This window comes from Dioscorea cayenensis, chromosome 17 (genome assembly GCF_009730915.1).
Source record: "Dioscorea cayenensis subsp. rotundata cultivar TDr96_F1 chromosome 17, TDr96_F1_v2_PseudoChromosome.rev07_lg8_w22 25.fasta, whole genome shotgun sequence".
Taxonomy (NCBI): domain Eukaryota; kingdom Viridiplantae; phylum Streptophyta; class Magnoliopsida; order Dioscoreales; family Dioscoreaceae; genus Dioscorea; species Dioscorea cayenensis.
Genome location: NC_052487.1, coordinates 301083 through 320903, shown reverse-complemented (window position 1 = coordinate 320903; position 19821 = coordinate 301083). Strand labels below are relative to the sequence as shown.

Below are 19821 nucleotides of genomic sequence, written 5' to 3'. Positions count from 1 at the left end.
AAAAGAGTAGAATACTCATACATGAAAAATAAATAAATAAAACATTATTTATTATATTATTGGGTTTGTTTCTAACCAAATTTAAGAAGTGAAATGAGTAGCCAAAAACAGAGAGAGTAACTGAGTAAGATGTGAATTGCTATTAATCAATAAAAGTTCATAAAATATAATAACAACCCAAAGAAATACATCCATTGGGTGTTCTTGAGATACATTTTACAATAAAACAAGGCAGAAAGACAGCAGAGAAATTTTAAGAAGCAAATCTTTCTATGCTTCTACTTCTTCTTAAAAACTACTTATAAACTTTATATATATATATATATATATATAATGCATATAGACTTCTTCTTGATTCTCATTCCCATTGAACTACATCAACCTGAAATAGCAGAAGAAATCAAGATCAATTTATCTTTGAATTCATTCATGCATGCAATGTGGATAAAATAACAGTAATAATAACAATAAGTTAATAACAATGATGAAACCTCTGCTTCTCCTGTAGTTGGGGAATGGAACTTTGCCAGACTCTATATGCTTAAGATCTTCAAGAAGAAGTTCATAGTGAAGCTTAACTTCTTCAGGAGACTTTCCGCCGACGGCACGCGCCACGTTCTGCCACCGGTCCGGTGTGTCCTTGTCATACACAGCGAGTGCTCGCTCGAACTGCTTGTTCTGCTTCGCCGTCCATGTCGATGACATTTCTTTCTTTATTTCCTTCTTTCTTGCTTAGTTTTTTGCAATTTGGTTTGAGCTCTTGCCATGGAATTTATAGAGGAAAAAATTTAAAAGGGACCCAGCTCTGATACCATGTAAAAAAAAACTTCTCTTTCTGAGAAAAGTTTGCTGCTGTTATCCTCTTTTGGTTAAAAGAGTGTGTGATAAAATCTAGTTTTTTCAGAAATGCAAAATGAGATGTTGTGGATCACATGACATGGACTGGAGCTTATTGTTTGTCTTCTTTTTCTTTATATCAAGAGTGTGAGAGATGGAAAGATTTTTTTTTCTGCAGAATTGCAGAGACTTCTTTCACTTTTTTTCTGCTATCTTCCAAGAAGGCCATAGCTGTCTTGTACTTGTTTTTTGATTCACTTCACATGTGTTCATTTCATTCTCATTAGGATTAAAAGGTAATACATTATCTTGATGTAAAATTAATTTTTTTTTTTGTATTTCTGAAACTGTTCACAAGTGTGTTTTTGTTTTTCAAGAATGAAAGCAAAAGAGGCATCTAGAGTCAGGAAGAACAATCCTTTATGGTGAAAGATATGTTGGTTATAAAGATTAAGATGCATGAATCCATTTCTAGTGCATATCTTGTTTTCGCAAAGTTAAAAAGAATCAGATGTGCACATACTAATGCTTTACAATGCTTTTTGACACTTTAGAACAAGTCTTTTTATGGTTTTACGACTCCACTACCACTTGCAATTTTATCAGAAAGATTGCTCCAGAAAGCTAGCATAAAGCATCTACACTATTAGCATTATCATTTCTTATGTCCTATGATATCAGCCGATAAATTCGGTATATATTAGTCTAGCAACAATACATCGATATGTATTGATATGTGTTTTGATTCAGACATATGAATATACTATGTGGAGTTTATTTGATTCAATCATGTACATGTTCGGTCGGTGAAAATACGAAAAAACTGATACAACTGATACAAAGAACTTGAATTCAATTTATTGCTGTTGATTCAAATGCAAACTACAAGCTTATAAAAGTGCTCTTTTTCGATGGAAAATAACCGATCAATTGGAAGACCATTTCTAGTTAAATTACTCATCGTCGCGGGTCTATTTCAAGTAAAGCTAACTTTAATGGATTCTTCACCTTCCTATCTTCATAGATCATACTATCTTTTCAGTCATGGGTCCCTTCCTTACAACTTGGAGGAATCGATAACGGTTTATCCATTTATCTATCTATCTATCTATCTGTTTATTTATCGGTTTCGAATTTTTTGGCAAGATAGAATACGATTTATTGACTTTAATGACATAAGATGGAACAGAAGGCAAGAAAGGATTTGGTTTGATTCGATTTGATTAATTCGAACTTTTTTAAGTAAAAGAATGAACTCAGTTAAAAGGTTTTTTTTTTACTGCAGAAAAATTCAATCAAAGTAAACAAGCAGAGAATAAGAATCATTATTATTTAAAAAGGACAAGATGCTCATCTTGCTAACTTTGATCTTCCAATGCTGAGGGGTGACATGAATTTCACTTAACTATGTCTCTAGTGGGACCGAAAAACATTGCGAATCAAACTAATCGGTCACTCTTTACGATCGAAGACATCGATGTTTGTTCCCGCCTGCGAGGATGTACACTCTATGCATGCATGTATGAAAAGTTAGAGAATCATTTTACAGGGAGCAAAAGCAGTGTTATATTTTTTAGATGATAATGTGTCTGTGGTTTAAAACTGATCAGATAGAGATATGATTCAATTGATGTGCATAAAGGAGTGGACAAGAATAAAACTCATTGAACATTAATTCCTTATCATGACTGTAATCTTATGAAAAGATTAAGCAAACATGGAAAATTTCTCAGTCTCTTGTACTGATTCTTTAGATAAAACAAGATAGCAATTGTACTACTAAATGTTCTATCTATCTCATCTTTCTTTCTTTCTTTTCTGTTTCTTTTAATTAAAATGGTTGAATATCAAGAATGAGCATCAATGACCCTAATGATTCCATAGCTTATGGTCTTAAATTAAATTGCATTGAATCATGATATGACAAGAAAATAGATATTAAAACTATGTACTTAGTTTCAAAACATCTTCACAAACAGTTGGTATTTGATTCCTTTTCATACTTAAAGGCTAAGGATACAAGTCTTCTCCTATATTTCTATAAAGTTTAGTTTACTAGATTTTTTTTTTTTTTAATAAAATGGATAAATCATATACACCAACACTATTTGCTGGGAGGAAGTCGAACACTTGACATGTCACGTAAGAGTCAAATGTTTTAATCGCTCAACCATTATGACGATCGTAGCTTATCAGTATATCTTATTATACAATTTTGATCAACTACTTTTGATTAAAATGTTCTTTTTTTTTATTTTTATATAAACTTAGGCTCATATATATATATAGAGGTTGAACTTAATTTATTAAGTTAATTAATTTCAATCACTCGGTAAAATTGTCATTAAAACAAGCTACTAAAACTTTTTTATTTGACTTCTCTTCCTTAATATTTCACAAGATTAATTGAAACAAAGACCAATTCTTTGAGCAGTGAATTTAATTTCAATAAAAGTTCATAATGAGGCAGGCAAATCCATGTTCCAAATGTCAACTTCATATTTAAAGTTTACAAGAAAAACAATTTAAAAAAATATTTCTATTTTGTCAACTCTTGAGAAAACTTGGTCATAATCCAAAATTTCCAAAACTGCAGTTAATGTTTGAAGTCTTAAATCCCAACTAATCCATATTTAAGAGCTTGCATGCAGGCCTTTAATTAGAAAACTAAGACAAGCTTTTCCATGCAGGCCGTTAGAAAACTAAGTATAACTTTGAAAAAAAATTTGTTTAATTAAATATATAATAAAGCCATGCAGACTAAGTCCAAAAATTGCTAAACAAATTTAATTAGGTGATTTGGTAGACAACTCTAGAGAATGTTGGATTTGGTTTTGAATTTAAATTATATATATATATAAATGGAGAAAATAATTAATGGTGCATGAGAAAGTCATTGCCTTATTTAGAAAACACGGTTTTCATTGAAACCATTAAATTATATTTCATGGCCGAATTAGATGCTTATTAGATTTATATGTATACATAAATAAGTTAAATAGCAAATCAAAATTAAGTGGGACCAATTAGAAATTTTTTATTTCAAAAATATAAAAAATAGTCTGGATAAACTCTATTCAATTATTCGGATTTTTAACATTTAACGTAGGAGTTGAATGAAATATGAAATATCAACTCAGCCGTTATAGTGAATTAGTTAAATATTAATCTTAATTAATTATTTATTAATAAAATTTTAATATGCAAAAAGACAAACAAGTTGTGTAATTACTTTTTTTTTCTGTTTATTAAAAACCAGATTATTAAAAAATTGTAAACAAATTCATTGTTGATTTTGCATGAGTTTTAATATATTTATAAATTTGTTGTTTTAATTTAACCTATTTTTTAAGTTTTTTAATTTTAATGAGTAAATGCGTGAAGGAAAAGATAAGGACCATGCGCAATTAAAGAAAAATTGGTTGATTGAATTTATTGTTGTAAGACAAAACAACATAATCAACATCAAAAATTAATTATCCAATAAATTAATCATTTATTATCGACTTAATTTTATTTTATTTCTTTTACACGTTAACAAGAAAATGATAATAACAATAATAATTATAAAACTTCAAGTTTGAATGGTATTTATTTTCACAAAACATCAAATATATAGAAATTGTGGATCCACTAGTAATTATATATGTTTATGATTGAGAGGTCTGGAGTTTAAATTGATACACTTCTGTATTTATTTATCTTTATTTTGTCGTTTGATAATTTTATCCAAAAAAAAATAAAAAATAAATAAAAACAAAAAATGAGGCCCAACAACAGACTCCATATATCTCTTGTTCTTCTGTCTTTTCAGTGTCACTATTCTTACTTTCTTTTTGAGAGGATCCTGATGTTTTTGTTTCATTCCTCACTAAAATAACCCACAAATTAATTTTTTTTTTTTTTAAAAAAAACAAGAAAAAAAAACGCCAAGTATCCAGAGCTTTGAACAAGTCCCTTATAAGAATCATCAAATAAGAAAGAGACAAAAAACTAAGGACTAGTGATCAAATCCAAGTGAAGCCCACATATGAATGACTTTTCAATGCATCAAGCTAAACAAGTAAAGTTATGAATGGAGTATAATAATATGTTTAATGTTGCAGGGACAAATTATTATTATTATTATTATGATTTTTTTTAAGCCCACTTGCCACTAAGATGACAGATGATTGATCATCTACGATGATTATTTTCTTGGGTACCACTACCGTTAGTTTTATCTCTTTATGTATCTACTTATTTCGAAATTTATTATTAGTGAATCTGTAATTTTTTTTCTGTTTTAGTAGTCTATTAGTTATTTTGTCATGTGTTGTTTTTATAATATACATTATATTAGTTTTTTTTTGGAGTATTACTTTGTTCTATTTTATATGTTTTTATTTATTTTTTTATAAAATAATTAAGTCATGTCAAAAACTGAGACAGATGTACAGTTAATATTTCAATACATATACATCATCACCTTACGTGAATTGAGATTCAAATCTATATCATCAACAAAAACACAAATACCCTGTATATAGAATTTGGTGTTTATAAATCAAAAGGTTTTTGACGGACCTATTTTTTTTAGTCAACGAACATTGTTTATTTTAAAAAATAATAATCATTATTTTTTTAGCAAGAAGTTTTTATAAGTTTCAAGTTGCTTCAAAAGATAAAGATTAAAGGTTTTATGCTTTGAATGAATGGAAATCACTGTCTCTAATAAGTGTGTGTTGGTCTTCCATTTTCTTTCTTTTGTTTTTAAGTAATTGGGGGACAATATTAGTGCTATCTAATCTTTATTAAGGGTTGGTGAGAAAAGAACATTTGTCCTAGCATCCGAATTTATCTTTTTATCTTTTTTTATTTTTTTTAATAAATAAAATATTAAAATTATAATTTAAGTAATTATTAAATTAGAGGTAATATGATGATGTAGAACTGCTTTTCCAATGGAATATATAATGTGCTTTCTAGAATTGCTTTAATTATGCATGTTGCTATTATTTTAGTAATTAATTGTATTTAATTTATTCAAATATTAAACTTGTCTATTTAACTGCTGAACAATATTTATATAATCTATATTTAAATGCCAAATCCAACATTAAAAAGATAAATACGAAGTAAAAGTTTTAAAACGTCAACTTGTTATCTTGATGGTCTATGCGCTTGTTGACCACAAATTTCCTCATTTACTCTCATTAATACATACATTTATTGTTATTACACTAAGAGTGGACCGTTTGAAAGTGAAAATAAATTTTCATAATAATTATGGAGTTTAATACTAGTATTTTTATACATGGATCTTTATGAGCAATTATACTGAGTGACTATGTTGAGCTCAAATGCGTCTTCAATGATGTTGCAACTTATCTTCGGAAAGAGAGTGGTCAATCATGTGTGACACATAGCCAATGATCTTCGGGTCTATTAGTACATAGGTCACCGATAGAGCTCTCACCGAGTGGTGAGAGTTCGATTCTCGGCTGTGGGCACATTTTTGGGAGTTGTGAATAGTGATTGTGTACGAGTGGTTCAGAGCCCACGTGAGCACGGCCCCGTCCTCACTTGTTTCACTAAGACTTGTGCAAATCTCTGGGGTCTCTAGTGGGTTCGTCCCGCTCCTCTTCCCCAAAAAAAAAAAAAACCATGTGTGACACATAAGCTAACGAAGTCTATATAAGAATGTGATGTTTGGAAGGAATGAGTATTATTTCTTCCTCGTTTTTTTATAAATTCTGTATTATGGGATGATTTGGTTTAATATAAACTTTTTTTTATTTAAAAAAATTAACAGAGCATATTATGTAAAAGTCCTTAACTATTCTCCTTCTAACAAATCAATCTTTATATATTTTATTTTTGTAAAATTGAAGAAACTCTTTTTGTTTTTATTCGTTACTTTGTAAGTCGTCTAGGTGGTTTTTTTATTAAAATTTCATAACTACACTAAATATTTTTTAGAGCCAAATCTCACAACAATTAAAGGAGTTTTGGTCTAGCGGTATTAGTTTTACTATCTAAAATTTGATTTGGGAGATATTTATTGAACCAAACTCAATAATACCAAAAGTTTTTAACTTTAAGAGCAGGCTTGTAATCCAAAATTTATGCTTGTTGAGTGAGAGCGCAAGGGTAAATTATCATTGTTCTTGTATGCAAGTCCTTAATTGTATATACATTTATCATTTTTAATTAAAAAAACTCATAAATCAGGGTATAAAAAAATAAAATTAAAAGACTTGTCATAAATTTCACATATGCTAAAATTATTTATTGAAAATAGGCAAGAACTTTATTGTTACTTCCCTTCTAATAATAATAAAATAATAATAATAAGAAAATGGTTAATTTTTGGACTGAAAGTTTGAAAAAGTCCCTGGTTTTTTGTCCCATTTGAATTTTGTGTCCTTATAAAATCACAGTAAACCATTTGCCATTTTCCCGGGTCCACCCTTCCATCCTTCTCTCTCTCTCTCTCTCTCTCTCTCTCTCTCTCTCTCTCACAAAATCTCATCTTTTTCCTCTGCTCCTTCCCCACAAAGGCAAAAGACTAATCCACTGCTGCTTCTCTTTCTATGATCCTTCCCTTTGATGCTTATCACCTTGCAAAGAAACTCCCTTTTTTGGAGTCTCATACTCTTTGATTGGAGGAAAAAGGAGCTTCTTTTGGGTGTTTTAGAAGGTGTAGATGAAGCTGTGTAGGTGGGTTGGTGATATAGAAAGTTTTTGTTTATCTTCTTGTTCATGATTAGGATTTGATTGAGCTGAGTTTTTCTGGTTTTCTTGCTGCAGGATTTGGTTTGGTCTTAAGGTCTATGATTGGAGGTTGCTGGGTTCTTGTGTATAAATTTAGGGTTTTGACGAAGGAAAAAAGGATTTTTTTTGTTTATTACTTAGTTCTCAGGTGATTTCATCACTGGAAATCAGATGCTTGATGTGTTTGTCTTGCTTGTTTATTTGATTGGATATTATGGGATGAATTCAAAGATGTTTAATGTTTGGATAATTTGTTAGTGGTTTGCAGATATAGCTTCCCTGTCTTTTTCAATGGGGAGTGATGTTGCTGAAGTTGCTCAAGCCACAGGAAATTCTTCTTCTGTTGTGAAGGTGAAATTCTTTAATTTCCATACTGACAAAGTTGTCATTTTGTCTGATCAATTTGCGGAAAAACTTGGAATTCGACCTTGTTTTGAATTGTTATTTTCCGTATGCTTCATGCCGTATTTGTTTCTTCTTAGTGGTTAGCTATTCAATTTTGTGAACTTGAACAACCAGGGCGCTTATTCTTCAGTGCTTGTAGGAAATCTAGCATAAGTTTTCTGGATCTTTTAATGCTGAATGGTTTCATAATGAAGAATCGGTGATCTTTTTGTCAATAAAGAACACATGTATTAGCAATTCTTGGGTTAATTAGATGATCAAATTGTTATTCTTTGAAAAAATAGAAGCTTGTTTTCTTGAAATGAGGTTCCTGGCAGGATTTATGTGCTCCTTGGAGACTAATGTAACCATAAATACATGAAATTAACTAAGGTCCTCTCTTTCATTTGCATAAATATAAGTAATACCAATGTTCAACTCTTCATTGGCTGCTGTTTCTAACCATTTAATTTACACACTGGATTCCTATTGGTTTCTGAATTATTATCTGATGACAGGCACACGCTTCAATGTGCTTGGAGCTAAGAAAAATTTTGGACACAATTAATCTTGTCCTTCCGGCAATAGAATCGGCTCAACCAGGATGCAGGTCTGGGATCCAAGAGTTATGTTCTCTAAACAATGCGGTTGAGAAAGCTAAACTACTCCTGCAGCACTGTGCCGAAACCAGCAAGCTCTACTTGGTAATTACATTTTTCAGACTAACTGTAGTGTTACCCATTTTACTGTTTCTTTGCCTTCTTAATAAAAAAATGATATTTCAAAGAACTGTTGTTTCTATATTATCTGCTTTTGCTGAGATAGAAATGCCAACAACTTCATAACTGAACGTTCAGAGCATGAACTTTTGTTGCTGATAGGTATAACTTTGTGTTTACCTTAGAACTTTCGCATTCCCAATGTTGTAGAATATGTTATGCTTGAGTTCTTGTAGTCCAACTTGACATTTTTTTTTAAAATTTCTTGTAATGTCAACAGGCAATAACTGGTGAAGCTACCTTATTAAGGTGTGAGCGCATAAGGAATGTACTGATTCAAAGTTTAATTCAGATTCAGAATATGGTTCCTGAATTATTAGCTGCTGAGGTTGGTTAATCTTTGTATCTGTTAATAAACTTATCATTTTGCTAGATTAACTAACTCAGGGTTTGATTTACTTGCAAAACATGGAAGTTATTTTATAAAATATTGGTGTATAATTGTGTGATAACTAGCTGCTCAGTGTTAAGGTATCTCAACATGATCTTAGCTTCATATTAAAACATCTCTACCCCTGCCAGTGACAACATAAGAAGTTAATGTTGGTCTGGTTTCAGTAACTTTCAGCTCAACTTATCATTTTATTCACAGCTTGCTGAAATTATCAACTATCTTGGAGATGCAAAGTTTTTTATTGATCCCCTGGAGGAAGAGGCCGGGAAGGTTATGCTAGAATTGCTTCAGCAGACGGATGCAACTGCAGAAACAGAATTGAAAGCCTTACAAGTTGCCGCTTTGAATTTGAAAATTACTTCTCCTAAATCTGTTTTGATAGAAAGAAGATCCCTCAAGAAACTTCTTGATAAAATACGTGCTACCGAGCCTAAAAAGGAAGGAGTTCTGCTATTTTTTCTCTATCTTTTAAAGAAATATGGAAACAAACTAAGCATTGATGTTGTTGAGCAACAAGAGAGTGGCATTCCACAGAGTGAAGTTTCAGTATGTAGCACAAAACCTAAACACTATGCTGAGAAGAAAGAACACAGAAAGGAACTTGCTACAGATAGCAATGCTGATAGAGGTCCGTCTAGTGCTGATACACCTCCTGAAGAGTTCATTTGTCCAATTTCATCCAAGTTAATGTTCGATCCTGTGGTCATAGATTCTGGGCAAACATATGAAAGAGTTTGGATTGAGAAGTGGTTTAACGAGGGAAATGATACATGCCCAAAGACGAAGAAAAAGTTGGTGAACCGCTCATTCGTTCCAAATTCTTGCATGAAGGATCTTATCTCTAATTGGTGCAGGAAGCACGGCGTTGATATTAAGGACCCAAGCTTGGAAGCTAATCCTACAATAACCATTCCTCAGGAACCTTCGCATTATGATTCCATAACGAGTCTGAGGAATGTGTCCACGCTGCTGTTAGATGGTAAACCAGGATATTACATGCTACAAAGTGATCATAGCAATGTTTCATTCATCTCCTCTGACTCAGGCTGTTTCTCAGATTCATCCCGTGTTAAGGTTGCTGATAGCTTTAGCAATAGCTATGCTCATAAATTTCCTTGGAGCAAAGACTATCAAAACTTTGGATCTTTTTTGAACTTTGACCAAGATATGTATAGGAAGTTCTTCAGAAAACTTTCAGAGCTTCCTCTTGAATCCCAGGAGAATGCAGTGGGTGACTTGACTCTCCTTCTGGATACTGAGGGAGAAACCTGCCTTGTTATGTTCCATAATGGTTTTCCTGAAGCACTGATGAGTTTTATGAAGCATTCATATGATCTCTCAGATATACAAGCACAACGAGCAGGAGCTCAGATTCTTCTTGCTGTTCTAACTAAATGGAGGTAATTTTTTTACCACAATTGCCAAAATAGCTGGTTGAATAGAGGAAAATAAATAACTGAAAATATTTGTGCTCATTACTAACATTTTGCTGTTAAATGGCATGCAGCATTGAAGTGCCATCTTTAGTTGAAGATACATTTCACCTGTTGATGATGTTTCTTGATTCCTATATAATCAAAGAAGCTTTGATGATCATGAGAACTCTGTCATGCCACCCAACGTATGTGCCAAACATTGTGGCTTTGGGCATTCTTCCATCAGTCATATGTGTCCTGGATTGTGAAGACAGTGAGATTAGAGAACTGGCAATAAAGATCATATGTGATCTCTCATCTCACAATGATGCCAAGCCCCATTTGCTATCTAGTCGGTGTATATCAAAACTAGTTCCCCTCATGAGTGAAGCAAGATTTGCTGGAATTTGCATAGAAATTCTGTGCAATCTGAGTGACACTGGAGAGGCTGCGTTGATGATTGCCGAAACAAATGGATGCATTGGATCTATTGTTGAGCTGCTCGATATTGGCGATCGCAAGGAGCAGGAACATGCCGTGATTATCCTGCACTCTTTGTGCCTCCACAGTTTTGACTATCGCCTTAAAGTCATGAATGAAGGTGTTATTCCAGCTCTTTGTGAAATTTCTCTGAACGGAACGCCCAAGGGAAAAGAGCTCTCTATGAAGTTGCTACTTGTCCTCAGAGAGCTCAGGGACAATGACTGTTTTGCTCATTCAGACTCACACTCCAGCCATAGCTCTGAATCATCAGAGAGTGCCACAGATCACTCTACAAAGAGAATCACAGAAATCTCTAACAAAAGGCAGTCAACTCCAAAGGCCACCTCTAGTTTTTTCAAAAAGAAATTAGGGTTCTTCTCAAAGCCAAAGGCAGTGGCTCTCTCTTGATTATCTCCTGCTTTGCTGAAGGTATGATATGATACCCCTGTAAAAATTCCTCAAACCTGACCACTTAGTTTAGATAGGAGTAACCTAACTGTATCAAGCAAATGCAATTTTTTTGCAATATAGTTAAGCTCTTACCAAGTATTTAAAGGATTTTCTCATACTAATGTGAATTTTGCTTGTTTGTATCTATAACAGAAAGTGTAGAACAATGTTATTGTGGTTTCTTGTCAGAAAAATTTCAATGATCTTTGTCAGTCAGGGCCCCTATTTTTCTGCTGCACTGATAAATACTGAAATCTGTGAACTCTGCAATGATAGCGTACTATATTCCAAATGGAAACCTTGACTCAATAGAGATGCATCTCTTTGTAAAACATTAATGTTGTTGAGATTATTGAAATGCAAACAAATGGTTCATATTCTTCTCTTGTAGATGGTGAATAGATTTGGATTGCAGAAAAAACACATGTCCTTCTCTTATATGATATGATGTGACAAGGTACCATATTCAGATCATAGCAATCAGCCAAGCAAATGATTCTTATTCTCCTCTTGAGATAATGAATAGATTTGAATAACAGGAAACCCTGAAATTTTTGTACCCTATGATGTCAATGCACAATATTCAAACCTTAGCTCTCTAACAATATGCTAAATTTGGATTTTGTAAAGACAGAAATATATATATCTCAAACATTGAAAACCGATAAACTGATAATCTAGATTACTTGAAGGTAAGCATATGGTTCTCATTCTCATCTTGACAAAGTGAAGACATTTGGATTGCAGAAAAAAACAAAAATCTTTAAACCTTAGGATAACAATGCACTATATATATATATATATATATATATATATTCAAAGCATAACACTCAACAAGCATATATGTCTCAAACCTCAAAAACTGAAAACTAATCTCTGGAGATAATTGAAAAGGCAAAGGAAGATGGAAAGAAAGAAAGAAATGACTTTGATTCTGATCTTGACCACCTCAAAAGCTTTCTTATCTTTCCAGTTGTGTTTGGACCCCTCATATCAAGGCAACAACCCAAGTACCCCCTCTCTGTACTGATGCCTACTGGAAAGCCATGGCCATGCATGGCCCCAACAGCATCTCTTCAGAAAAGCAAGATCTTGCTGGAAAACAATGGCAACAACACCATCTCTCCAATGACTACCATTTAGAATAGCCTCATCACTATCACAATCACCATCAAAATCAACAGCTTTATCAATGAGATTGAAGCCATAGCTGCAACTCTGATGATATTATTGTTTGATTTTGATTTCATACCTTAACTGAACTATTTTGTTTGTTTTAGTCTCTGCATTCATCATTGCGGCAGACACTAAAAATACTAGTGGTTTTTAACTGAGAAACAAGTACTCAATATTGTCTGAGTAATGGCTTTAAACCATGATTTTATATGAAAAATACATTGAAGGAATGGATGTTAAAAACTCTAGCCATTGATGAAGATTGGTTGGGACAAAGGTCAGGTGGGAGGTGAGGTTTGAAGGGAGATTGCTGAAGGGTGGGTTGCAAGGTGACCTTCATTGGCTATTAAGAACAATATTTAGACAACCCCACATGAATGTTTGGCAGGACATTGCACATCTACCTTGTTTCCCAAGTGGCACATTAATCTTTACATTCTTCTCCTCTTCTTTAGGAATAATGAGTTCTTAATTTCAATTCATGGATTTCCATATTAATATATATATATATATATACACAGGCAAATGATAATCTAGTTACATCCCTAAATTACTGTTATTTAGGGATGTCTAATTACAGTTGTTGAATCATTATTCAACGGTTGTTTGTTATATAAGTACTGTGTTTATTTTACTATTTGTGATTACTGTGCGACATTGTAGAACATGTTTTGGTATTGTTAATGATGATCATAGCTGTCGGATTATTATGGACATCTTTAGCTTATCGGTCCTTATATATATATATATATAATTTGCCTTTGCATGTCATTGTTCTCGTATTTATATTCATTTTTTTTTTTTACAAATGAAATAAGCATGTATATAAGTAAGGGCACGCACAGGAATAATGATAGTCCGCCTATGTACTCTCACATGGTCAACACAGAAATTTTTGAACCTAGTAATAAAAGTTCCGTAAATCAAGTTTTACATAATGGAGCAAATATTGTTGAACCAAAGGCATTTTAGTTATAATCATTATTTTTCTTTTAATATATATTCGGTGGTTTTTTCATTTTTTTAATTACGAAAAAAATCTCTTTTAACAGGTTTAATGTATATGTTTTATTGAATATGTGAAGCTAGAACTTTCTTCTCTAACATTGGATTCTCTTAAAAAACAAAAATTCATTAAAAAAAATGAGACTTAAACATATAAATTCATTATATAATTATTTTAATCAGATTTTTTTAATTAAATAATTAAAAATATCATCTAACAAAATAGCACATTCATGCATCTAATAAAAACATTCATGTACATGTTACCTGCGTGATGCTTGGAAATGAGAACCATTAGTACTACTTTTGATTGATAATAGTGTTAATTATTCAAAAGTCCTTGAAAAGTCATCAACTTCTCTTTAAATCATTTTGAGTTTTTTAAAATTAATTTTACATTCTTACTTCTATTTAAAAAATACAACAGTGTTTTCATTGAATCAATTCATCTTACATAATTATTTTTCCTTTGATTTTTTTTTTTGTGTGTATATTCTTAGCATTTTTTTTTCATCTTTTTAATTTTTTACATAATTTACACATTTATATTTATTTTTATTTTTTCAAACATCTTTACAGACAAAAATATTATATAAAACCAATTGATTAGGTTCAAGCACCGTTCATTTTCAAAAATAAATATAAATTTATAAAAAAAATATTAAATAAGAAAAAGATGAAAAAAAAAATCCATCGTGCCTACATTGGTAATAACTGAACAATTAAGAAAATTTGCATGCAGCAAGAAGTTGAAAGTTTGACTTTCTGATTTCTATATGATTGATACGTAACAATAAAACTGTGTGTTTGGAATGATTTTTTTATATTATTAAAAAAAACCCCAAAACTATAGTTAAATTTTTAATCTATCTATAAATATATTGATGGTCAAGAAGATCAAGAAGAAGCCCCACAACACAAAAGAAGAACATGTGATGTGTTTCTTAGAAGTGATCTTCATTCTCTCAATGAATGAATGATATAAATATAAATATAAATATAAATATAAATATCCAATCTGGCAAGACAGTAACAAGACAAAGGGAAACAAAACACAAAATGGAGCACCACCACCACCACCATCACCATTGGCCCATACCACTGCACCATCTCTCATTACCTTGTTAATATTCATAAACATCTAATCAATGGATGTGAAGCTGGTGATGGTGGTGCCCATCTTCTAAATAACTCTTAGACATGACCCTTCACCAAAACATATATATATATATATATATAGATGCATGCATGCACTGTAACAATGCATACGCCGGACATTAATTTATATAAAACTAAACTCACCAATCCTATAAGTTCTAAATCCTAATTATTACATATCTTTCTTCATATATATATATATAGATACAAATATCAAGTAGGGTAAGGGAAGCAAGTTTGATTTATCTGTTTGGAAAAAAATAAAATAAAATAAAAGGAAGTGCTTATTTTGGATAAAAGTTTGTCCCTTTTAGTTTGAGCATCACTCATAGAGGCCATTAGTGTCCCACACACCATCAATTTTTTTTTATTTAACAAAATGTACAAATCACATTAGAGATGTGCATAGACGTAGAGTTAATATTTCACCACATTTGAGTCTTCATTTTTAGGGAGCTGAGATTTCAAACCTGTCTCCAAGTAAAAATATAAATACTTTATATAAAAGATCCGATGCTAAAAGACCAAGAAGTTATTGATCACCATCATTTATCCATTCAATACTATGTGTATGTGTGAATATAAATATTATCATTTATTAAACTAGACAAATACTTCATACATGTATTCTCTTACTAATTTCTTATTAATTTCTATGTAGTTGCATGCATGCAAAATTATGATTTATCCATTAAAAAAATAAAATTACACAAATATATTTACTAATATTAATATTAAAAAATGTATAAAATGATTTTTTCATAATATTAAAAAAAAAATATTATTACGTAAACGCAGAATTTTGGAGATACACTTAAAATAAAATAATATAAATTGAGTTAATCTAGAAGAAGTCTTAAGTTCATATATTATTTTTAATTTAAAATTAAGCTATAATGTGCCTCGAAAGAAGAAGCGGGAAAACGGGTGGGCAGTTAAAACGGGGAAATCAGTGTCCCGTAGAAAACGGAACGGAGTCCACGTCACTCTAAAACGACGCCGTCCCGTTCTCACATCCACGTGTTCTTTATACACGTCATCACTTGATTAAACCAATGATATGAATACACGTATGCGGATGAGGGTAAGCTAGATGATACCCTGGGCAGGTAGCTACTTGCTTGATTTTCCGGGACGCACCCACGTGTCAGTCATGTCAATGCGGGCCCATCACATCACTACATCGGGGTGATAAAACTGTGGGCCCCCTTCTCTAACAAACCCTTACCAGCATTTCTCAGTCAAAGGAAACTAAAAATATATATATATATATATTCACATCTTATATATATTAGGATTTTACGTTAATTGCGGACGTTCTACAAATGTCTATAGTTAGTACAGTATTAATTATTAATTAGAATACTGCAATTAAATATAATTAAAAATTAATTGAGTTGATTAATTTAAATTTTATTTTTAAAATAAATGATGCAAAAGTTCATATTTTTTTTTGGATATTGTGTGTATATTGATTCAACAGTATAAATCAAAATACTGTGTATTTTACTTTTTAATGTGCTATTATTTATAAGCACGGTAATACTATTAAATAAACCGTGTATAACTGTTAGATTGAAATTCAATAATTGAGAGCAATATTTGTAAATTTAAAAATCTACGAACATGCTGAGATGATCCATCCTCATATATTAATATCTATTAATGAAAAGAGAGATGTTAAGAGTGAAACAATTTAAGCTCTTCACTGCAAATTTTATTTTATTTTTGATAAATTGGCTTACAAATCTTACAGTAATAATTTAAATGTTAAGATATTTGATATTTATGTAAAAAATTACATTGAATTTTTTTTTTACTTAAATTTATTTTATAGTTCCCATAGATATTATAGTAATATTTTAAATTCTAAATTACTAAAATTCTTTTTATACTTTTTTCTCATTTCTTTTTATTTTTCATCAAATATTTATTTTTTTTCCATATTTTCCCATCCTTATTTTTACATTACTGTAAAACTCTATTAACAATATTTATTTATTTATTTTTTATAAAATCAATAAACAACAAAATAAAGGACAAATGGTTAAAAAGTACACTAGCTACAATGAATTTTAAAAAGCAACTTAAATTATTGGAGAAGAGGAATGGATCATTACCAATTCAGAGACATCTACTAATACTTAGACAGTTTTACCTACTCTGGATCATGCATAATGTATTCAGAATTTAGATAGGAAGTTGAACTTTACTTAGGACATGCATTATTTATTTAAACCACAAGTGTATTCACTCTTATTCTCAAACCACTTATTTAGAAAAAAATCTACCCATATGTACTACATGTTTATCCAATTTTATTTCAAGTTATTAATTTTAAGACATCCACCACCTATTCAGATCGGAAGTATACTCACTGAGAAAAATACTCTACGCAGTCATACATTAAAAAATAAACCCATTCAAAATTAAAGACTAAAAACTTGTTTAAAATATAAGAAGAATGGGTCAAATATATAAAAATTTAACTTCATACATAATAAGTTTGATAAAAATTAAACACTAATATGATGAGAAATAAAGACAATATCATGTATATTAATATAAGATGTTGTTGTTATTATTATTATATAAAATATGGATAAACAACACTAACATGCACATGATGAGAAAAATTATACAACTCTGGATTGTGAAGATGATTATTGTTGGTTATATAATGTAAATTACATAATTTTAAACATTAAAATCCAAATATCAAAACAGGGATATATAATTAAATAAGCAGAGAATAATATGAGAAACACACAACTCTATCTCCATTCATTGTGAGTGTGTGTGTGTGTGTCTCAGTGTCTGTGTGTTCCCTATAAATCCTAAACTCTTCTGTTTCAATCATCAATGAAGAAGAGAAACACTGCATGACCACCTTTCCCTTCTTCTCTCCCCCACGTCAAACAATCAATTCAAAAACAACTACATTGCTGAGGAGTTGGAGGAGTAGTTGTTCCTTTTTCTCATAAAACACAGCATGCATTTGTTGTGAAGAAGAAGAGCAAGAGAAAAAAGCCACACAAACACTAAAAGTGACCAATCCTTCATTCTTTTTCCTTCAAAAATATAAATCTCAAACTAACTCACAAATGCTTCATTGCATGGCTTCTTCTTCTACTTCTACTTCTACTTCTACTTCCTCCTCTTATCTCTCTGTTTTTGAGAGACAAAAAACTTGGTTCAAATCACAACAACAACAACAACAACAACATCAAGCCAACTACTTGATCAATGAGTCTCTGAATTCACTTTACCAACCAAGTGATTCTCATACCATGAATTACCAACAAGAGCTTTATGATCAACTTCCTTCACTAAATTCCGGTTGGCCGGACCTCTCTTCGCTCACCGGAGACCCCGTTTCAAAGAAACGAAAAGCCGAAACATCAAGATCTTCAAGCCCAAATGTAAGTACATACATATAGTTTGTATCTATTATATAAATGTGCATCCTTTTTCATAACCATATTTGCTTGATTATGATATGTTTGCAGAACAATGTAACAGAAGAAGAATTCAATAAAACAGAGAAAAGAATAAAAGGAGATGCCGAAATAACTGCGGCATTATTATCTGATCATCAGGATAAAAAGATAAAGGAATCATCAACTCAAAAGTCTGATTATATTCATGTTAGAGCTCGCCGTGGTCAAGCCACTGATAGTCATAGTTTGGCTGAAAGAGTACTTACTATTTTCTAACTTTATTTGTTTTTCTTTGTTTTAACTCTTTAAATTTACTTAGAAAGATTGAACATTGTGTAGGTGAGAAGAGAAAAGATCAGTGCAAGAATGAGGTACTTGCAAGACTTAGTTCCTGGTTGTAATAGAATTACCGGAAAAGCCGGAATGCTCGATGAAATCATTAATTATGTTCAATCTCTTCAGAGACAAGTCGAGGTAATTTTCTTTATTTGTAATTGAATATATAAACCTGAGTCTCTAATTCTGTAATTATATGTATGTAGTTCTTATCGATGAAGCTCGCCGCGATGAATCCAAGGCTTGATTTCGGTATCGGTGACTTGATCGACAAAGAGGTGAGTCTCATTTTTGTCCCAAAAATCAATAGAGACTAGTCTAACATAATATGAACACAGATAAATGCAATGACAATGAGTAATATGATTCCGCCGGGGATCATCGGAATGTCGTCGGAGGTTGTGGATCATTCTTGCTTTCAGTTTAGTTCATCTCAACAGGGTATGAACTCTTCGAATGCCGACCTTCTTCAGAGGACTGAAAACTCTTCGGTACCGATGCCGGAGCAATTCTTGGATTCATGCTTCAATGTATGAACATTTGTTGTACTTATTATTACTCTGAAATCAACATTGAATGATATATATATATATATTTTCTATCTTAATGTTTCAGATTCATGGAGCTTCTTCAACTTGGAATACTGATTTAAACTGCATCCATGATCTGGGATACTCATTTCAGTTATATCAAGGTGTGCTTATATATATTCAAACATAGATTAATTTTCATCTTTTACTCATAAATAATTAAGATTTGTTTTTAATGTATTGATTTCTTTGCAGGTAATGTTATAGCTAACAATCTGAAGATGGAGATATGAACTTTTTGTAATATTTGTAATCCATTGTCACAATCATATGTATAAAATTCTCTAGCTCTAAATTTGTAATATTTTTAATAAGTATAGTTTTATGTTTTAAATAAAAGTGGATAAACATCACTTGATAATTTATTAATAAAAAACCCAGAGAGGTTAATTTTATTGCATTTGAAATGCATTATTGGACAATGAACTATGAATGAAAAGCATCTAGTTGAATGGTCCTCAAACAAGTCTCCAGTGTGTTCCATACCTGGTGGACTATTTGGTCCTTTTTTTTTTCTTTCTTGTTTTTCATGAACACTTGTACTTCTTCTTATTATTATTTTTCTTAAAAAAGATATTTCTTCATTTTGTAAAAAAAATTGGTGGTTATTCTATATCC

At 31.2% G+C, this 19821-nt stretch overlaps 3 protein-coding genes across 5 annotated transcripts; 2 read left to right on the top strand and 1 right to left on the bottom strand.

Annotated features, from left to right (window-relative positions):
- Positions 1-116: 116 nt before the first annotated feature.
- LOC120280865 (transcription factor RADIALIS-like) lies at positions 117-756 on the bottom strand. Its single transcript, XM_039287823.1, has 2 exons — positions 492-756; positions 117-382 (listed from the first exon to the last, which is right to left on the bottom strand). Exons 1-2 carry the CDS (start codon positions 703-705, stop codon positions 378-380), a joined length of 219 nt encoding a protein of 72 aa, XP_039143757.1. The 5' UTR covers positions 706-756; the 3' UTR covers positions 117-377.
- Positions 757-7292: 6536 nt separating this feature from the next.
- LOC120280456 (U-box domain-containing protein 7-like) lies at positions 7293-11714 on the top strand. Of its 3 annotated transcripts, none has more exons than XM_039287308.1 (7): positions 7293-7539; positions 7630-7741; positions 7862-7944; positions 8496-8681; positions 8977-9084; positions 9349-10550; positions 10658-11714. In XM_039287308.1, exons 3-7 carry the CDS (start codon positions 7885-7887, stop codon positions 11454-11456), a joined length of 2355 nt encoding a protein of 784 aa, XP_039143242.1. In that variant the 5' UTR covers positions 7293-7539; positions 7630-7741; positions 7862-7884; the 3' UTR covers positions 11457-11714. The 3 variants fall into 3 exon arrangements, with proteins under 3 accessions (XP_039143242.1, XP_039143241.1, XP_039143244.1); XM_039287307.1 differs by having other exon boundaries at positions 7852-7944; XM_039287310.1 differs by lacking the exon at positions 7293-7539 and having other exon boundaries at positions 7548-7741; positions 7852-7944.
- Positions 11715-17651: 5937 nt separating this feature from the next.
- Positions 17652-19542, top strand: LOC120280862 (transcription factor bHLH63-like). Its single transcript, XM_039287819.1, has 7 exons — positions 17652-18259; positions 18347-18535; positions 18617-18751; positions 18820-18891; positions 18952-19143; positions 19229-19307; positions 19399-19542. The coding sequence occupies exons 1-7, from the start codon at positions 17942-17944 to the stop codon at positions 19434-19436; spliced, it is 1023 nt and encodes a 340-aa protein (XP_039143753.1). The 5' UTR covers positions 17652-17941; the 3' UTR covers positions 19437-19542.
- Positions 19543-19821: the final 279 nt, after the last annotated feature.

Excerpts from the sequence above, each read along its gene's own strand:
- LOC120280865 (XM_039287823.1), bottom strand. The coding sequence starts at position 705 with ATGTCATCGACATGGACGGCGAAGCAGAACAAGCAGTTCGAGCGAGCA.
- LOC120280862 (XM_039287819.1), top strand. The coding sequence starts at position 17,942 with ATGCTTCATTGCATGGCTTCTTCTTCTACTTCTACTTCTACTTCTACT. Across the intron at positions 18,536-18,616 it reads GTCATAGTTTGGCTGAAAGA|GTGAGAAGAGAAAAGATCAG; the intron begins GTACTTACTATT and ends AACATTGTGTAG. Across the intron at positions 18,892-18,951 it reads GTGACTTGATCGACAAAGAG|ATAAATGCAATGACAATGAG; the intron begins GTGAGTCTCATT and ends ATATGAACACAG.
- LOC120280456 (XM_039287308.1), top strand. The coding sequence starts at position 7,885 with ATGGGGAGTGATGTTGCTGAAGTTGCTCAAGCCACAGGAAATTCTTCT. Across the intron at positions 9,085-9,348 it reads CTGAATTATTAGCTGCTGAG|CTTGCTGAAATTATCAACTA; the intron begins GTTGGTTAATCT and ends TTTTATTCACAG. Across the intron at positions 10,551-10,657 it reads GCTGTTCTAACTAAATGGAG|CATTGAAGTGCCATCTTTAG; the intron begins GTAATTTTTTTA and ends AATGGCATGCAG.